Genomic DNA, 21,309 nt, shown 5'->3' with positions numbered 1-21,309 from the left:
AGACACTTCTAAGTGGATGCATAATTAACACTTCTCCATTAAGATCTATATTGCACAAACAACATCATTTACTAAATGGCCTATTGATTGAACTCATACAGTGCACAAATGTATACAAAACGTAAACTCAAAATTTTCATAACTGACTTTCTACACCTCTTCGGCGTACCCATTGCACACCAAGATGCGATTGCTAGTAAATTATTGTTAGTGTAAATAACATAATTAATGTTAAATTTAATATCATAACAATAGATTTTAGTGCTACATTATTTATTTTTTCTGTATTCATTTTTTATACTAATTATCAAATATTGACATGTAAATAATTATCAAATTTAAAATAAAAATTATAATTTTATATCATAAAATACTTTTCTGTTAGTATATATAATACATTTTAAAAGTATGAAAAAGGACAGTCACTGAATTAAGTAAGTTGAGGGAAAAAAGAGCCTTGTAGAAAATGCCAATGTACAGGCTTGATTATTCAAAAGATGACATTAATGGGTCACCATATACTTTGTCTACGAAAAAATGAAGCAGAAATTTGTGCATTGACCAGTAACACAGGAGCGTTAGAGGGAAACGTACTGACTATTGCCCACATCACAGAGGTAATTGAAAAGCTGTAATTCGCTGTAACGGGAAGTAAAATAGCTGAGAAAAAACGTAGCTATGAATCCCAAAGCATGTCCAAATCCAAGTCTTCTGCAAAGGAATTCCATGGCGGAGAAATCAGTTGAGAAAGGCAATCATTAATAGGCCATACGTCTGGCGGCGGAGGGGTGGCTTGGAGTTGGTGGGTCGTCTCTTTATTTTCCAAAGAACAGAAAACCGAAGTATTTGTTTGAAGAGCACTGAAATCCTCCCTGTGTTGAGTACAAGAGGAGGAGGAGCCTGTGAGTCGCTGCACAAGCGCCTTGAAATCTTTAGGCTGCGTGTGTATAACTTCAGGAGATCGAAGGTATATAATCACAGGTTTAATCTTTGTACAGTTGTGAGAGTCCTTGGAAACCTTGAGAGGGGTGGGTCTCGAACCTGTGATCCCCGTTTTGTTTCCACTCCTTGTCTTTTTCGCCTGCTCCATGGCGGCCTAATCATACAATTCTAAAGCTTTGAAAGAAAGATTTCCCTGAAGGATACTACAACTGGTGTAGAAAATTTATAGGCAACTGGTTTTAGGTTAGACTTGGTCTCAAAATTAACTACGCGGAAGATGCTAAAGACACATTCTTGAGGAGACCAGTTCTTATTATTTCATTTGTATAGTGCGCCAGCAAAATGACATTCGTGTGTCACCTCTCGTCATTTACTAAATTTGTACTTTTTAACTAATCTGATTCAATACTTTTCCTGGTTGGTATTGCAGAGCCGTTGGGATTGCAGAAAATTCATCATTTGAGATACCGCCAAAGTAAACTATTGTGTTGTTTAATACTTGGTTTACACGGATACAGTCCTTATCTAGACTTTTAACACTTTACTGACTTCAGACTAAGACGAGTTTGGAAAGTTACTTGTTCGACCCTAGTAGTTATGTATCCCTTTCAACTATTTTCAAATTACCTATTTCTAGAGAAAGAAACTTTCTTCTTTTCTCCATGTTTATTAGTGAAATTTCTATGTTTTAGTTAATTTTAGATTTAGATTTATTATGAGATAATATTTTAATATTATAATATATTGATAAATAATATAATTTTGTGTGTAATTGAATATATTTTGTATTTTTTATATTAATCATTTTATTCATATTCATATATTTTAATTATATTTACACATATTATCATATTTTATATATTCATAATGTCTATTATTTCTTTCATATTTAGCTATTTATTTTGTGCGTGGCATGCATAGCTAAAACTTTGGCTAAGGAGGTCATTCCCTTTGATACTCATGATAAAAAAGAAAGTAGTCTTTGAACCCCCAAAGGTGATTTCTGATGATGACTCTAGCTCTACCTCGTCGCCTTCCTCTGAAGGATCCTCTAATGTGCCTCCTCCCACTATAATTACCTTTGATAACACTTCTTTCCTCTCTCCTCGGAGGATTTTCCAATGAATTTAGGTGTTCCATCCTAGCCCCTTGTTCACCCTTGTTCACCCCTTCTTGCAATCTCTACAACAATCTTAATTTTAAAGTGAATGAAGTGTGTCATGCTTACAGTCTCCAAAATCAAATTATAAAATGGCAGCTAACCCAACTCCATATGGCTAAAGTAAAAGTCACAAAACTAGAGGCTTTATCCTTGACTAAGGCAATGGATTGGCCTATGAATTCTATTGACGAGGTTGTTTGGGCTTGTTTTAAAATGTTGGCTTAAAAAAATTGATAAGTTTGCTTCTCTAGAGCAAGAAGTTGAATCCATTAAGGCTACCGCTTTTTCAATTGACCAAAAAAATTGGAATTTGGAGGAAAATATTAGTATTATCCAAGAAAAGTAGGACAAAATGGTGAAAACATGTTGGACATTGTGGTGTATAGTAAGGATGTGGTGGAAAGCATGGTTGTCTCAATATAGGTCTTGTAACAGGACCCAAAGTAAAATAAGTGAAGGGTTGAGATGGTTGTTGCTCCAGTGGGTTTTCCTACTGGTCAGGTATTCTAAATAGGGAAAGAGCAAGCTTCTCTTGATGTCATTCTCTCCAATGAGGTGACCTCTAACAAGGAGCTGCCCTTCTTAAAAAAGCTGTAAATCCTAAATAAGGAATGGCATGTGTTGGCGTATTACATTGCATAAACAACTAATTAGTTGCTGTGGCAGTTTTGGTGTGAGTTATTCAGTTTTCGAACTGTTTTGTTTTTGTATTGCTTTTTTAAAGGCATGTCGTTTGAATCAATAAAATATCAACTTTAGTTCTATGTTTTCCATTAAGCGTTCACATATGGTATCAGAGCGGCACGGTCATGGAGATCTTCTCGGTGTTGAGTGATTCATCTGCCTGGCGTTGAAGTTTCTTGAATAGAGACGACTGTTCACCCTTGTTGGTAAGGGCGTTCAGAGGTATGAAATTACAAACTTTTTGATTGGAATCTCAAGTGTGAAGCGTAAATCTAGATAGAGACCAGTCAACACTGCAAAGAGTTGTGTGTGTCATTCATCAACTATTCTCCCTTCATCTGCAAAAGTTTGTTGCGGTTTGTCATAGTTGGCAACATGTTCTAGTCTGCACAAAGCTAAGTTGAAATCAGCATATTTGATAAAACTAGCAACGCAATAGAGAGTTAGATTAATGAATGGAAATGGAGTAGTTTGAAACGCTGAAATATTACAAACGGGATGAAAGGAAAGAGCTTGTCCATTAGAAGATACTGATGAAATAAGACAAGGCGATGAAATTTGAGAGACTAGCATAATTTTCACATGGGCTGAGAATTCATGCTAAGTCTGCTGAGAATCTACATTCCATGTGCACTATACAAGGAGAGCTAGCACGGAGTTTGAACAAGTGCTATAAGCGCAGGTGCATAAAGGAAATATATAAGGTACGAATTCCTGTTGGTTTAGAAACAATAAGTTTACTTTGCAAGTAAACTTGGTATTAAATCAGTTTGCAATCTCGAGAAGTTGGTTGATGTTCTTGCGCAATTAAAAGGGCACGTATTAGTTCTGATCTGGGGGTTTATTCTGTCACTCTATATAGTGGCTAGTATTTCTATATTTGTGTTTCCCTTTGTTGCTAGTTAGTAGCTACCATCTATTGTTTCCACCATTTGGATACTTTGTGAGAAGAAGGATTACATTTATAAGAGGTATTAATCACTATAAGCAACGGGTATTTTGGTTCTAGTTATAATATTTAGTATTGCACTATCAATGGCATACAAAGATTTCAAATTTTCTTCTATACTTTTAGAATCATTCATGCCTTGTTTAAAGAAGTTTTCAAAGATTCACATGTTTGTGTTATCAAAGAGATTGATGTAATATCAAATGGATAAAGTGTAATAGGGCCATATCAGAGGTTTGAGGCAATAGAGGTAGGAGGACACCTATCATCCCAAGCTAAGAGGTAGGAGGACACCTATCATCCCAAGCTAGCTTCTGACTTAGGGGTGATTTATTACATAGGAAGTACCTTTCACATTTGTGTCCTTGATGAAAAGAAGGGGATTGGCTTTTATGTGTCCCTTCAAGAAGCAAGGGGGGGTAAAAGTTTGATGATTCGTCGAGCACTTGAGGAGACATTAGACACACTCGGAGGAGATGTTGACATTCAAAGGAAAGGTATCTCATGTGCAGACATTTGGTTGGTGATTTATGCAGTAGAGGACGGATTGTTTCCACAACACTTGAGAAGGCATTAGACATACTCAAAGAAGATGTGGAATTTCAGAGAAAAGGTGTCTCATGTGCACTAGAGGAGGCATTAGACACACTCAGAGGAGATGTGGAATTTTGGAGGAAATGTGTCTCATTGTGCATGGAGGGTGTGAACACTTTTATGTTTTCTCATGTTGTGTAAATGGTTGCAAGTTCTACAGCCAAGAGATCCACTAAAGCAGTCAATTTGGTGTTTGTTGGGTGAGCAAGGAGGATTGGTGAAGGCGCTTCATCAAAGTCTCCAGAAGGTTGGGTTGAAAACCCTTGCAATGTTCCACTTTTGTTTAGATTAATATAATAAGGGGGAGAATGTTGGTGTATTACATTGCATAAACAACTAATTAGTTTTTGCGGCAGTTTTAGTGTGAATTATTTAGTTTTCAAATTGTTTTATTTTTGTATTACCTATTTAAAGAAATCTCGTTTGAATCAATAAAATATCAAATTCGGTTCTATGTTTACCATTTAGCATTCACAGCATGCTATCAAGTATCTCAATCTTCTGGGTAACCAATAGCTGGTTTTTTCAATTTGTCTATTCTTATCCAGATCCCTTAATTTTGTTGTTATTTTCTAGAATTCTTTTGGTATGTTTGATCTTTTTTGGTTGCTATTAGTCTCACCACTTATGAGATCACTATTTTTTCCCTTTTTGGTTGTTATGTAAATGGGTTGGGGACCTACCCCTCTCTACCTAATCTAAGCAACCAACATAGAATAGAAAAGGACTGAATCATGCTTGTCATATCCCAAAAGTATCACATAGAATAAATCAAATAATAATTAAACATAGCCTTACCATGACCCACCACATAATAAACATAGAGTCTATTAATATAAATCAAGGGTTTGGGGAAAATTATGCACACCTCAAACACACCACAAAGTTAACATTGTATTGATGGCCTGAGTTGACTATTTAGGTGAAGTTATTATTACAACATCTTTAAGCTCTTCACTATCACAATGCATGAAGAATGCCAGAATCATGTCCAAAGGAAAAGCCACCTCCTAAAGCTTTTTCCATCTCCTCTATACAATGTTGAAGGTATAGTTGATTTATTTGCATGAAGATGATTAAGAAGTAAATAAAATAAACCACAAATTGATGGAACAATTCTTTAATATTATTATGAATCAATTATGGAGAGAAAAAAATAAGAACATGACAAATATATTTTGTGAAAATTGTTTCACCTACCCTACATGTGCCTAAGATCAAGCAAAATATTCACTGTCATAAAATTAGTTTCCACACATGGCACACCATCTAAATCCTTGGTGAGATTATTGTTAGTAGAAATCAAGAAGGAAGACTGAGAGGGGGGGTTTATCAGTCTTCATCAAATCTAGAAAAATTAAACCCCAAAACACAAACTGATAAAGTGCAACAATAGACAAATAAGCAAATTAACAGCACAACACGCAACACCAAGATTTTTGACGTGGAAAACTTGGTTAAGGGAAAAACTACGGTGGGAACCTACCCATAGTAAGATGATACTTTGCAGTAGTATATGTGAAAATATTACAATGGGGAATGCACATGCATGCAGGCACACTGGCTAGAGCTCACTGCTCAAAATATATTTGCCCAAAAGGCTACAACCCTCAAGGAAGTATCACTGAATTACAATATGAATTGGACTACAATCTAGAAGAAATGAATTGCAATGATAACATCTACAAATGCCTGATGACAATTATGGTTAAGCACAATTGTCTACCCTGCACCACCAATCTCACCTCAACACTTCATTGAATGATAAATTTCTTGTTCGCACATTCACCTCTCTTTGATAATGTAGATACAATACCAAAACTAAAACTAAGTGAATAATTCACCTATATATACAATTCATCAACCATGATAACAAGGTCAGCTAAAAATCTCAACCCTCAACTCACAGAATTACATTGCACGATACAAAGATCAACCACTGGAACAATATAATGATTTCAATTGCATAGCATGAACCTAATTCAAATTTCCAAATGATCACATCCACCAAAAATCATGCCAATATTAACCGCAACACGCTACACCATCAGAAATACCGCATAACACGCAAATCAACATTGGCTGATGAAAACCACCAAAAACTTGCACAACAATCAATGCAGATCACCAAAAAAAATAGGACACGACTAGGAAACACCAGCAAGCATGTTATAATCATCACCAATAGCTGCATCAACACCACTTATCAAGTCTTCATCGATCAACATCAAAAAGCTCAAAAACACAACCAATCAGTAACTATCATGAAGAAAGATAACTTGTGGGGCACCAAATCATGAACCATGTGAAACGAAGATACACAAGACCATCCCAAACAATATCCCAAAACCTTAGCACAAGATCTAATCACACCGGAATATACCAAAGGAAATACCGGATTCTGCAAAACAATGATCAGCAAAACCAAACTACAAAACTGGATCAAAAGATCTTCCCAAACTCACCAGAATAAATCACAGGAATATGTTGACATCAATGACAAAAACATATCCTAGTAGCAGTAATGAACAACCATATCCAACAACTCCAGCAATCTCCCCCTTTGGCATTGATGGCAACATATGAATGTGAAAAACAGTCAATGCAAAGAAAGAAGATATCACCAAAAACTCCCCCTAAGATCAAGATAGATAATGCATTTTTTCACATGATCTCTCTCCCCCTTTGACAACAATGCCAAATATCTCCAAAATAGAAAGCCAAACTCTCTCTCAAAACAGAAACATGAATCTCTCTCCCCCTAGGACACACAACCAAGAATCAACAGACTAGTCTAGCAGAGGAGCAACACCACTCATCAATCCAGATAAAAGAATAAGGCTCTGAAATCCACTGGATCGATGTAACTCAATGCATCTAGTTCTCGTCAGGAGGGGTGGATACCCCTAACTTGTCTCTCAAGTAAATAAATGTATCTGTAGGTAAAGACTTAGTGAAAATATCAGCAATTTGTTCCTTTGTAGATACATACTCCAGCTTCACCTTGTCTTCACTGACTTGCTCTCTCAACTAATTATATCACTGCTTAGTCGTTGAATGTTGCACCGGATTCTTTGACATGTTTATATCACTGAAATTATCACAGTATATAACAGTAGGCTCATCATGAATAACTCTCATATCTTTCAATATTTGCTTCATCCAAACTATCTGAGTGCAATTACTAGCAGCAGCAATACTTGAATTGTAGATCATAACCCTTATCAACCGTCTGTCAAACACTCAAAATATTATGCTTCAAGCCTTCTACATAAAAGATATCATCAATGTTATGCTTACCATCAAAATAAATAGAACCTCTCCCACGGATTACACAAGCTTTGTCATCTCCAAATCTAACTATTCCACCATCATACCTTTCCATGCTTACAAATTTTCTTTTATCACAGACCTCATATTATGTGAACAACCATTGTCAATCACCCATTCACCTTTTTCTTCTACCTTTGCAGCCAAAGCTTTCTCCTCAATAGAACAGCTAGTGGAATCAATAGGTATAGGTCTATCTTCTTTAATGGCAATAAACACAAATTCATCTCCTTCTGACTCATCATTTGTAACACCTTCATCTCCAGCATAGTAACGGTTCTTTTGGTTTCTAAACTTCCGATTGGACTTATAAGGCTTATCATACTTTTCATGCTTCTCATATCTATCATTCCTATCATGCTTATCAAACTTATCATATTTGTCATACTTGGCCATTCTCTCCAAGCATCTAGAAGAAAAATGTCCTATCTTATTACAAGAAAAACATTTCAAGGGCAACTTTCCATCATATTTACCGGCACCTTTAGGCAATCTCTGAGAAATCAATGCTTCAAGCTCATCAAGCTCTCTTTCTTTCTCTACAATTTATCTCCTTTCTCTTTCATATCTATATGTCTTGCACTCATCAAGATCACATTTTTTCTTACCGGATACAGATGTTGATTCTCTAAATGCAATCTCAGAATTTACATGAGATTCTCCAAATTCACTATGCTCAAATGCGGAAATTTTTCCAACCAACATATCTCTTGTTACTGTAGTTACACTCCAAATCTCATCAATAGCAACAACCTTATGTTTATAAGCAAGAGGCAAAGATCTCAACACCTTGCCAACAATCTCATCTTCCTCAATATTTCCATCGGCATATCGGATACCAAGGACAAGTTCATTCACCTTAGCCATGTATGAATGTATGTTCTCATCATCTCTCATCTTCAATGTCTCATGTTTTCCTTTCAAACTCTACAACTTTTACTTAATTATCACCTTCCTACAAGATCTCAAGCTTCTCCCAAATCTCATGGGCCGTCTGAAGTGCCATAACATTTGTTATTTTATGATCATTTAGGGCACTAAGAAATGCTTCCTTCACTTTATTGTTATATTCTTGTTCCTTAACCTCATCACGAGTAGATGGTCCATTTTGAGGAACAACATAGACATTCTTAGTAATCTTCTAGTAATCATCTCCAAGACACTTCAAGTGCACCTCCATCCGACTCTTCCATACAGTATAGTTACTTCCATCAAACCTCAGACTTTCCTTCTTGAAAATAATACCTTGAGCTGCCATCCAGGATCTAATCAAGCGATTAAGTTTCTATCGGAGGATCTATCTCGGATACCAATTGTTAGCACCAATCAAGAAGGAAGACTGAGAGGGGGGGTGAATCAGTCTTCACCAGATCTAGAAAAATTAAACCCCAAAACACAAACTGATAAACTGCAACAATAGACAAACAAACATATTAACAGCACAACATACAACACCAAGATTTTTGACATAGAAAATGCATTTAAGGGATTAACCATAGTGGGAACCTACCCATAGTAAGATGATACTCTGCAGAAGTATGTGAAAATATTACAATGGGGAATGCACACTTCCTAGAGCACACTACTCAAAAGATATTTGCCCGGAAGGCTACAACCCTCAAGGAAGTCTCACTGACTTACAATATGAATTGGACTACAATCTGAAAGAAATGAACTGCAATGATAGCATCTACAAATTCCTGATGACAGTTCTGTTTAAGCATAATTGTCTACCCTGGACCACCAATCTCACCTCAACACTTCACTAAATGATAAATTTCTTGTTCGCACATTCACCTCTCTCTGATAATGCAGACACAATACTGACACCAAAACTAAGTGAATAAATCACCTATATATACAATTCATCAACCTTGATAACAAGGTCGGCTAAAACCTCAACCCTCAACTCACAAAATTAAATTGCACGATACAAATATCAACCATCAGACCAATATAATGATTTAAATTACATAGCATGGACCTAATTCAAATTTCCAAATAATCACAACCACCAAAAATCACGCCAATATCAACTGCAACACACTACACCATCAGAAATATCGCATAACACGCAAATCAACACTGGTTGATGAAAACCACCAAAAAATTGCACAATGATCAATGCAGATTGCCAAAACAAATAGGACATGACTAGGAAACACCAAGAAGCTCGTTAGAATCATCACCAACATCTACACCAACACCACTTATCAAATCTTCATCGATCAACATTAGAAAGCTCAAAAACACAGCCAATCAGCACTTGCCATGAAGAAAGATAACTTGCGGAGAACCAAATTATGAACCATCTAAAAAAAATATACACAAGATCATCCCAAAAAATATCCCAAAACCTCAGCACAAGATCTGATCGCACCGAAATATACCAGAGAAAATATCAAATTCTACAAAACAGTGATCAGCAAAACCAAACTACAAAACCAGATCAGAAGATCTTCCTAAACTCACCAAAATAAATCACAGGAATATGTTGACATCAATGACAACAACATATCCTAGCAGCAGTAATAGACAACCAACTCCAACAATTATAATGCTAAAATAGCCAATCACAAAGCTATCATCTTTAAATCTTTTTCATGAATTCCTTGAAATCAACCACCATTTCCTCCCATTACACAATCTATTCCTCTATTTCCCTTATGGAATTTTCTCCTTCCAACCTTATAATTTTGGATCTGATAATTAATAGTGAAAGCATAAATCAACACCACATCAATAACACACATAACACCAAGATTTTTGACGTAGAAAACCCAGACAAGGGAAAAACCATGGTGTGAGCCTACCCACTTGATATGATGATACCCTATAGAAGTATATGAAATATTACAATGGGGAATGCACATAAACACATTCGAATTACATCCAGAAGATCATGAACTAATATAATAGCATGTCCTCATGCCTGGTCACGCTTCTGGTTAAGCACATAACACACATTTTGCTCCTTCGCACTTCTTCAAATTTCTTTGCACTACTTCACTGCTTCCAAAAGATCAAATCATTATTCGCACACACAGATACCTCTCTCACATGATTATTACATTTATTTATACATATCATCAACCTATCTTTCAAGGTCGACTCAACACACATCACAAATTACAAAGATATAACCATACACACTACAATATTACATGCAAACCAAAACATATCGGCTAAGAAATACTATGGACCTAAATCAACACCTTGAACATGAAACACCTCCAAGAATTATTCCTCAAACATCCGCAACATGCTACAATCATCATGTCGGCCAAGAACATGAAGCATTGAAGAGAACCACCAACTCAAGAAAAATCATTAATAACACACTCAACGATCAATGCAGAGCACCAACACAAATAGGGCATGATCTAGAAACAACCACAAGCATCATGAATTGCCATAGAAACAACTGGACCAACACCACTTACTAGAATCTTCATCATCAGTATACCAAACTTTAAGAACACTAATTGAATTGACTGACAAACTAAAAGATTCACTTGTGGACCTTCAAATCATGAACCATCTAAATTGAGGACACACTAGAATATCCCAAACACTCTGTCAAATCCAAAAAACAAGATATTGCAACATGGAGAAATGCAAAGCAAAATCTAGAACACTAATCACACCAAACAACTAAAAAACCAACCGCAATACCAGATCACATAGCTTGACCAAATCTCCATGCGAACCACTAAAATCTAAGTTGAATCAACTAGAGATACTTATCTCAAAACCCTTTAATCTGTAACAACTCATCTGCAACACACTGACAAACTAACTCACTTAATCTGACTGCAACACTAGAACACACAGAGGAATATGTTGACATCAATGACAACACATCACTCAACCAATCCAAACACATATTCGCACATTATCCCAACACAAAATAAGTTTTCTATTGCATACTATGTACCCCCAACATCACACAATCCCTCCAACAATCATATAATAATTAAACATTCTAATCATTTCCACCTTCAAAATTAAAGCTCAAACCATATTAGACCATGTATTCCCAAGCCAAACTTAAATTACAATGATTAACTCCTACATTATTTGTTACTATATCTACCCAATTTTGAGAGGCTAAACATTGATATATTCATGTAGGAGTTTAATAACCTTTTATTGGAAACCCATTCTACCATTTCTTTGACAACCTTCCCTCCTCTTCATTCAAAGCAACACCCATATTAGTGGCTTGATCCATGACTCTATTTTTGTATCTAACAATATGATAAAAACCACCTCATAAAATTAAAAAGCCACCAAATCCTAACCTTTAAAATAATGGTCCCCAAAATATAACTCCAAAAAATCTTGCCAATCATGAATTAAAATTTTCTTCTACATAGATATTCATCCAATCCTTCTCACCTTGTGGAAATCAACCCCCACAACATATCTTTGGATTTCGGTATATTATTAGCTTTCATCCTTTAATAAAAGGCCAAAAAAATTAAATTCTTAATGCATCTACAGAAAGATGAGGGACCAAAAGTAGCCACCTCACTTTTTGGTCCCTAAGAGACCATAACTAGAGCCTCTAATTATGCTTTCATGTTATGGTTTTGAGTGATCGATCCTTAGGATTATCCACTCTTGACCATAATGTGGGTGCATTATAGTGCACTCCTATCATTATTTTAAAATAAAGTAAAAAATATCCTCAAACTTGCATTTTTGTTTTACTCCTTGGAAAACATGCATCCTGAAAGTTCTTTGAAGCACACTCACATTTTTGGAGACCCTATTTTTTCTTATTCCTTCACCATCATCACCAAAATGTTGGCACCACATCGCCAAGGTCAAGGCAACAAGTGTTTATAATTTTGGTATAAATTTTAGATTAAATAGATGGATTCAATTAGATTTTATGCAATTTCTTTAATTTTTGGAAGTTGATAGTCCACCCCGAAATGATCAAAACCCTGATTCACCTCCTTATCAAAACCTATATGAATAATAATGACAAAAAACCCCTCCTTCAATGCCTCAACACACTTAAGGAATGATATAAAAGAATATAAACTAGGTAAAATTAAAAACAAAAAAATAAAACTTAAAGTAGAAATTTTAAGGTTAAAATATCTAGCAATAAAACTCCCATAGGTCCACCCTTTTTGAATCACTACAATCAATTACCTCTAACATAGTGTTAGTGAGTGGGGAAATCAATAGTTGGTCCAATAAGAGGGAAGAACTAAGACAATTTTATGTAGGCAAACTATCTTATGAGCAAGTTAAAAATTAAAAAATTTAAAAAATTGGACTTGTGTACACTATTCACCAACCTATGAACCAATGCACCCATACACAACACTTTCAAGAGGTTTCATGTCCTTTATTTCCACCACCAATGGATATGGAATAGTATTTGTGATAGGTGGTGGATGTTTTTTTACCATCCTCTATATAATAACAATGGGGTACCACAATACTTTTGAGGAGAATATATTGTGTTCTTTTCCTTAATGAGATCCCTAATTACTTTGATACACAAGAGTTCTAGGGTAGAGGTGGGGGCTATGCAAAGCATATATTGGGGGCACAATTATCCCAAAATTAGGCACTAGGACCCCCAAATAGAATAGAGTTTGAACATGTCACTATCCCTTTTGTTGTGAAGGAGGACGTTGAGGTGAAGACTTGAACTCTTATATGGAAAAACTAAGCATCTAGTAAAAGGTGATGTGAATGAGTCTTATGGGCATTGGGATCCACTTGAATTCTACCAAAATTATGGGTATCTTTGTACTTTTATCATGAGGATGATTATGATGCACGTGGATAGGGTGCATATATGGTTAATTAGATTGCCATGACAAGTAAAAGTGATGAATGAAACGTTTGGCATTAATAGTCAAGTAAATTTCAACAAGTTCAAATTCTATAAATAAATTTTTATTTTGAAATGTAAGATTAAAGTTAAATTACTAGAATGATCTTATAGTGAAACTTCAAGGTTAGCATGTTCATTCTACGACTGGTGGTCCTCTACTTCCTAATTACATGGTGATGTCAAGTCCAAAAGTATGTAATCAATAAATAAATAATAAATATAGCACATGTGACTAGTTTAACCTTATATGAATGTTAATAAATAGCTGACATTGGATTCAAAAAATAGGATAAGGTTGAATGGCTATGGCTTCCTAATATTACTTTATAAAAGAATATTATAATAATAATAACTATATTTTAAAAGAGTATATTTTTTGGTATATTGGTTCAAAATTAGAGATGAAATGGCTTCCTAATTGATCTAAGATTAAATTTTATTAAATCACTTGCATATTAGAGATGCAATTATTGGATTTATTAGAGATGAAATGGCTTCCTAATTGATCTAAGATGAAATTTTATGAAATCACTTGTATATTAGAGATGAAATTATTGAATTTCTTTCAAAATTCTACTTCTAAATAATTTTTAAATGTAAAATGAAATAGTCTAACTCAACAAAAGTTCTAGAACTATGTTGTAGATTTTAATCAAAGAGAGACAATGTCAAATACGAATTAAATCATTAAATATGATACAATATAATTATTACATTTAAACATGAATTTATTTAACTTTAAATGGATGAGATATGCTAGAATTTTCACAAATATAGCATTTCTTGAGTAACCTATATAAAATAAATAAATAAATTATTCATTGTTATTTAATAAATATTACTTTTCTTATTGTTAATTTTTAAAATATTTTGCACCTCATTCTTTTGTTTTTAAAAAGTAATGGATATAAATTGCCTCTAATACAATAAGAATTTTTTTTAAAATAGGTGCTCTATTTTTATCTTAAACAATTTTTTTCAAATATATAATTAGAAATTCAACTCTAATATATATATATATATTTTTAAATCTATTTCATTCGAATTTAATTGACTGTGATATAATAAACAAAAAACTACATTTCATAAAATTGATTCATAACCTTTTAAATAAATAAAAAGTTATCATTATAAAATAAGACAATGAATACAATGAAAACTCCACCATTAACTTTTGCAATTGTCAAGTACAAAAGATTACTTCATGAATACAATCAATTATGAAACTAATATAGTAATAGATTAAATAATTTTGATATTTTAAAACAAATTTTATATATACATATAAAAAAAAGGTCTAAAACAACGAACCTTGGAAAAAATGAGTGTGTAGGCTTTATTAGTCAAAGGATGGCATAAGTAGGTTACTATTTATTTATTTACTTTGTCATAAAAAAAAATGTAGCAGATACATTGTGAATAAGTAGGTTACTATTTATTTCAATATGTACCTACTGTACTCCAAATATTAAAATAGATTTCGTCTGTCACCCTTCTCATTTATTAAATGCATATTTTTCCATTGATTTAATTAAATACTCTTCAAAATTGCCTTGTCAAAGCCGCTAGAACTAGGGAGAATTAATTCTCTCACGCGGCCATTTTAGTTGCAACGTATTAATTGTGTAAGACTGGGTTTACACGGATTGAAATTTGTTCTATATAGACTTCAGACTTCTGCTGACTTAAACAAACTACTATACTTCTATTATAGTAAATCTACGTAGAATATTTCTCGAGAGATACCAAATTTTAAACATGAATATAATTTAAAGAAAATTATCACTCATCATGAATCTCAAATAGTTTCTTATTACATCTTGTATATTTTTTTCACAGTTTTGTCTTATTATACTGACCGTTAGAGTTAGCATTTCTTTATTAAATCTGGAAGGTAGATTTCGCGGAGGATTTTTTTCATATATAAATACATCCTATTTATAGAAATAAAATTGCTCTAGTAGTCTTGTCATCTTATTTCAAAGATTATTTCCCCCTTTTCAAGTCAATCCTTTTAAATATTTTGCTATAAGCTTCAAATCATTATAAATCATTTATTTATTAGTTTGTCTTAAGATCACATTGAAACTAATAAATTTACATCAACACTTGCATAGATAGATACTACACTATCGATTCATCATCTAAAAAATCTTATATTTTTGTTTAGCATTGCTGCATTATTGATCTTTGTTCATGTTAATAGGGATAGATTGACTAGTGTAATACCCTAAAATTGGTCATTTAAACCATGGGCCCCTAATCTCGATAGCATCACCAAGGTCCTAACCAAAGGCAATTAAATCAATCTTGAGCACATTAATTAATTCTTTAATCATCAAATGTCACATGGCAAGTGAATTACTCAATATTAATTAAATATTTATTTAATTAATTGAATCATTCCAAGAATATCATTTTGATCAATTATCCTATTTAAAATATTAAATATCCTAGCATATTTAATTAATTAATAAATTTGACATTTAATCATGCAAAAAAGGAATTCATTTATTACAAAAGAGGAATTAATCACAAAGCAAGAGTTAAATTGAAAATAAAATAAAAGAATTAAATTGAGAAAGAAATCAAACTCGAGATATTATTTCTTTCTTCTAAATTGAGAACTTGAAATCAGAAAAACAATTAAAAGGAATTATTAATTGCTTTCTCTAAAATTGGAACTCACAGCTTTTGAGAAAAAGAAGTTCAGTTGCATTGAAAAGACTCTTTTCTTGAATAAATCAAATAATTATCTATTTTTATCACAAATGCATGGAATTAATTAATTCTTATTTCTAATGCAACTTGAACTTCTTATTTAAATGTATTTCAATTAAACTATAATTGGAATCTATCTCAAGGTTAATTGAACCTGATTTCTCAATTATTTCAATTAATTCTAAATTGTGTTTTTTCTTGATCTCTCCTGTGAATTTCTATAAATTCAGCCTTCAGCTCTCATTCAAATCACCCCAGAGATATTTGAGAAACACCTTGGAGATTATTATTATGTTGATTTTGCTCTAGTGTCATTGAAGATCTTGTGCTTTCTTTTTGAGATTATTGCATATTTAGTTTATTTCATTATTGTTTGAATCCATTATTGCTTGAATTATTCATCCATTTTGCATCCATATAGTTTAATATCATATAGATTAAATCCTTCATCTTGGTGTAGTCTAGTCACCGGTATTGCTTATAAAAACCTGAGAGCAATCTTATACTCGCATCTTTTAGAAGGAAATTAGTCACTTTGTTATGGTTTATTATTTATTGATTATTGATTTACTAACCACACATGTAATGACTTAATTGAAGTGTTGTGCCTGCAGCTATCAACCTCTTTTCACTTTTTTCACACACACTAGTCATCAAGAAAATTTAATACTTTTCCTCTACACATTAATAGTCTCTGCAGGTGTTTTCAACACCATGCATTTTAATATATGTGCATACATAAGTACTAATGAGAAAAGAATTAGATGCCAAAAATATTGCCACCTACACGTAAGTATGCTAGGTTTGAATCATGAGCAATATCTTATCTAGAACTAAAATAAGTATTTTGGGTGAAAATAATTTAGACTAAATACACACTTATCCTATGAGAGAAATAATGCAAGTAAAACTATATCTCCACCAAGTTTACCAAAGAAATAGCTAGGGACATAAGATATACCTAAGAAAATTGATTAAGGGGAAAATATCACCAACAAAAGAGCACACTCAATGTATTAACCTTCAACAAGATATATATAGACCAAGAAGATCCCTAAAACCACAATTGATTTCCCAAAAGTATTGTCTCAAACAATGAATCAAACCTTAGTATAGCTTAGCAAAGTCGTATCCATGTGAATATTCCACAGGTTTGATGCCTTTGGAAGGTATCCTTTATTTTTAATTGTTTCAGTTGAGTTTATGGAATATGATAGGTACATTTAATGATTGATGGATCAAGATATACTATACTTGAATATGATCTTTTTGGTGGCAAAATAAAAGGTTAAGGAGAAGATACTAAGGGCTTTTCATGACACTACTCTAGCTAGTCATCAAGGGTATTATAAGGAATACAAGAATATCTATGAGAGATTTAAACGGAAGGGGCTAAAAGAGGATGTGCTAAAAAATATCAAAGAATGTGTGACGTGCCAATAGAAAAAAGATGAACATTTTTTTCTTATAGGCCTACTCCAACAGAAAAAAGATGAGCAAAGAATGTATGACATGCCAATAGAAAAAAAATGAACAAATTTTTCCTATAGGCCTACTCCAACCATTATCGATTCCAAAGCAGAAGTGGGAGAGAATGTCTATAGACTTCATCGTAGGGTTACCCAATGTTCAAGGTAATTATTTTATTTATGTTGTGGTCGGCAGGTCAACCAAGTTTTCACAATTCTTTCCTATCACTTCTAAATTTAAGAGACTCCAAGTAGTAAAGATATTTTCCAAAGAATTTTTTAAATTGCATGGATTTCCTTGAAGCGTTGTTATTGAAAAAGGTAGTAGATTCCTAAGCTCTTTTTAGAAGGATATTTTTTACCTGACAAGTACAAATCTCACATCAAATACCAAATACCATCCATAAATAGATGGTCAAATAGAGACAGTAAATGAGTAGGCAGAGAGATAATTGAGAAATTGTCTCAAATTAGTAAAATTATAGGGTAAAATTGTTGCATCATGGAGAGTACTGTTACAATCTCTCACTACATGTCTATTGGTATGAATCCTTTATGAGATATTTATGGATATGATGCACTTTATTTCATTGATTTATTATTTTTAGATAGCAGACTACTAGAAACCAATGATCATATCAATCAAACTCAAGAAAAATTGAGATCACTTAAAGACAATTCACAACATGCACAACATCAACAAAAAAGTATTTATTGATAAAGAGAACATAGAGAAATTTTAAGGTAGGTGAAGTATCCTATGAATTAGAGCTTCCTTGGGTTGACCAAATTCATAATATTTTATGTCTCAAGTTTAAAATGGGTTCTTAGATAGAAAATCCTTCCTACAACAAATTTATTACCTTTGGATGATGTGCACAAAAAAAATTAATTTTCATTCTATTGAAATTTTTGGACAGTAGGGGAAAGAGGTTTAAAGGTAAGAGTATCACAAAGTATATGATAAAGTGGAAAAACTATATAGTCGAGGATGCCACTTGTAAAGAACATGAGATTCTTGAGCATTCAAATTTCATTTGTTTAGGACATGAAAATTTTGAGGACTTGTCATGTCCCCTTTTCAAAAATAAAAATTTATGATTGTTCATTAACCATCTTTTTTCTATGGTTAATAGGAAAAGATCATAGGGAAATCATTTATTTAATATTTACTTTTATCTTAATTATTTATATCCCACTAGATAATTAAATATTAAATTTAATATTTCCATCTATTAGGGGCATTAGAAATTTTTTAAAGCATCTAACACCTATTTATGGAGCATCGTCGATAACAACGAACCCACTATATTTGGTTGGCAATCTTTGTGTGGTTTGAATTGGCATTTTCAATTTTATTTTCCCTCCTAAGTGAGATGTGGAAATTTTGGAAGATATATATTGTAATTTTTTAACTTTTGCAATTCATTCTTGTCATGTCCTTTTATCTTTCTAGAAACTTTGTGTTCAAGCCTCTTTTGTGGATAAAAACCCATAGGATATTCCTAGTTGGTGGATGAAAACCCATAGGTTGCTAGAATGCCTTAGGTTCTTGAGAAAAATTTTACTTCTAATTTTTATTGGAGATTAAAAGACTATAAATTGTTCAATATTTTTGTTTTGTTTGTTTGCAAGTTTGTAGGCATATTTGAAGAGCTTTGTTGCTGCAATGTGTGATTGGTTTTGTTTCCATTTTGGAGTGGATTTCCTTGGAGTTTGGATTTTTGTATAGAAGTGTATGTTTTCACTATAGGAGTTTGTATTTATACTATAGAAGTGTGCTTTGGTTGGCCCCAATGTGAAAAAAACCATCCTTCAATTTTGGATCCTTTTAGTGTTCATGATATTGTGCAAATTGTGCTATCAAAAATATATATTTTATTTGAATAATTTTCAAATGCTATCTCTACTATTCATGATGGATTTTTTTTTATTATAATATAGACTTGTTTTCATGTAATTATTCATATTTATAAATTAAGAAATTTTAAAGTTTGTGTGCAAGTTGGGTCAAATAGGGTGAATAATTTGGTGAAATAATTGCTAATCTTTATGAATATTTTAATTCATTTTGGAAATAAATTTTTATGAGAATTTGAATATGAAAATCATGAGTCAGATTTTTTGCTCTTGTTGATTTAAATAATTTGAAATGATAATATAAATTGACACATTACAACAACTCCCCTTCTTTTAGAGATGTTACCATTGATGACGATTTAGGGCAATTTAGAGATGGAAGGACATCCTCTCCTCCATCACCTCTATTTGTTATGAGCTCTAGATTCTCCCTTACAAGAAACTCTCCCCTTACATCCGCAATCCCAATCTTAATTCTCCTCTACTAAAAGTATGCATCATTTTATCAAATATTCACTACTTTATCTAATATTCATTTTATTCTATATTTAAAAGTATACCATACTCTTTTTTTCCTAAATGTATTTTACTTTAAAATCAACCATTCATATATTTAAGTATTATATGATTCTAACATTGTTTCTTTCAAAACAAACAAACAAACAAACATTTGTGAGAGAAAATAATGCTTATACAAATACCAATCAAATACAAACATTGTTATTGAAAAATAATAATTAATTATCTAAAAAGAAGTAAGAGAACTTTCCAAAATAACATCTATATGTCCCACAATCTAGGAAAGTTTTGAATTAAAACAATATAAGCTAATCTAATCATAGATGCTAATGATAAGCTTTAAGGAAAAAACTAAAGACCAGCATTGAATTGGAAAGGGTAGGACAAAACTGGACATTATAAAAAATGAGAGTGGAATCACTGTATTATTCAACAACAAAAATACATTAATGGAGCACCACGCACGTACTGTGTCATAAATATCTGAACTACATATATGGGTGGTCCGCATCATAGAGGCAATTGAAGGGCTGTAATTCCGTTAACTCATATTGTTGGAAAAAGGGCGGAGAGAATAAGTGCTGTAATTCCGTTAACTCATATTGTTGGAAAAAGGGCGGAGAGAATAAGTGTAGCTCTTTATCCCAACCCATGTCAAACTCCAATTCTTCTGGAAGGAAATTCCATGGCGGCGAAATCACTTCAGAAAGGTAATCATTGGGCCATACTGGCGGCGCAGGGGCGGTTTCGTAGGCGGAGAAATCCTGCTTTTCTAGAGGGCAGAAAGCCTTAGGGTTTGTTTGAAGAGCAGTCAAATCCTCCCTGGTCTGAGTACAAGACAAAGAGCAGCCTGTGAGTCGCTGCACAACCGCCATGAAATCTTTGGGTTGCGTGTGTATAACTTCGGGAGATCGGAGGTATATAATCACAGGTTGAATCTTTATACAGTTGTGAGAGTTCTTGGAAACCTTGAGAGGGGTGGGTTTCGAACCTCTGATCCCCGTTCTGCTCCTACTCTTTCTGTTTCTCAATTTGTCCATGAGTAAGTAATTATAAGCTTTTGTGCAAGCTGAAGAGTAAATCTTTTGTTTTTCCGTTGAGGAGGTGTGGAGAACTTAAAGGGGGTGAGGATTGACCTGGTCTGTGGATTAAGTAGAGGCGCAGACACATTCTTGGTGAGACTAGTTCCTGTTTCAATAGTTGTGTTATACGG

The 21,309-nt window shown here is 33.2% G+C and overlaps 2 protein-coding genes across 2 annotated transcripts; both read right to left on the bottom strand.

Annotated features, from left to right (window-relative positions):
* Nucleotides 1-676: 676 nt before the first annotated feature.
* On the bottom strand, nucleotides 677-1,090 carry LOC131073595 (uncharacterized). The gene has a single exon (XM_058010056.2). It carries the CDS (start codon nucleotides 1,088-1,090, stop codon nucleotides 677-679), a length of 414 nt encoding a protein of 137 aa, XP_057866039.2.
* Nucleotides 1,091-20,557: 19,467 nt separating this feature from the next.
* LOC131860424 (uncharacterized) lies at nucleotides 20,558-21,229 on the bottom strand. The gene has a single exon (XM_059214839.1). It carries the CDS (start codon nucleotides 21,134-21,136, stop codon nucleotides 20,585-20,587), a length of 552 nt encoding a protein of 183 aa, XP_059070822.1. The 5' UTR covers nucleotides 21,137-21,229; the 3' UTR covers nucleotides 20,558-20,584.
* Nucleotides 21,230-21,309: the final 80 nt, after the last annotated feature.

This window comes from Cryptomeria japonica, chromosome 11 (assembly GCF_030272615.1).
Source record: "Cryptomeria japonica chromosome 11, Sugi_1.0, whole genome shotgun sequence".
In the NCBI taxonomy this organism is placed as follows: Eukaryota; Viridiplantae; Streptophyta; class Pinopsida; order Cupressales; family Cupressaceae; genus Cryptomeria; species Cryptomeria japonica.
This window is presented reverse-complemented; position numbering and strand designations above follow the sequence as displayed.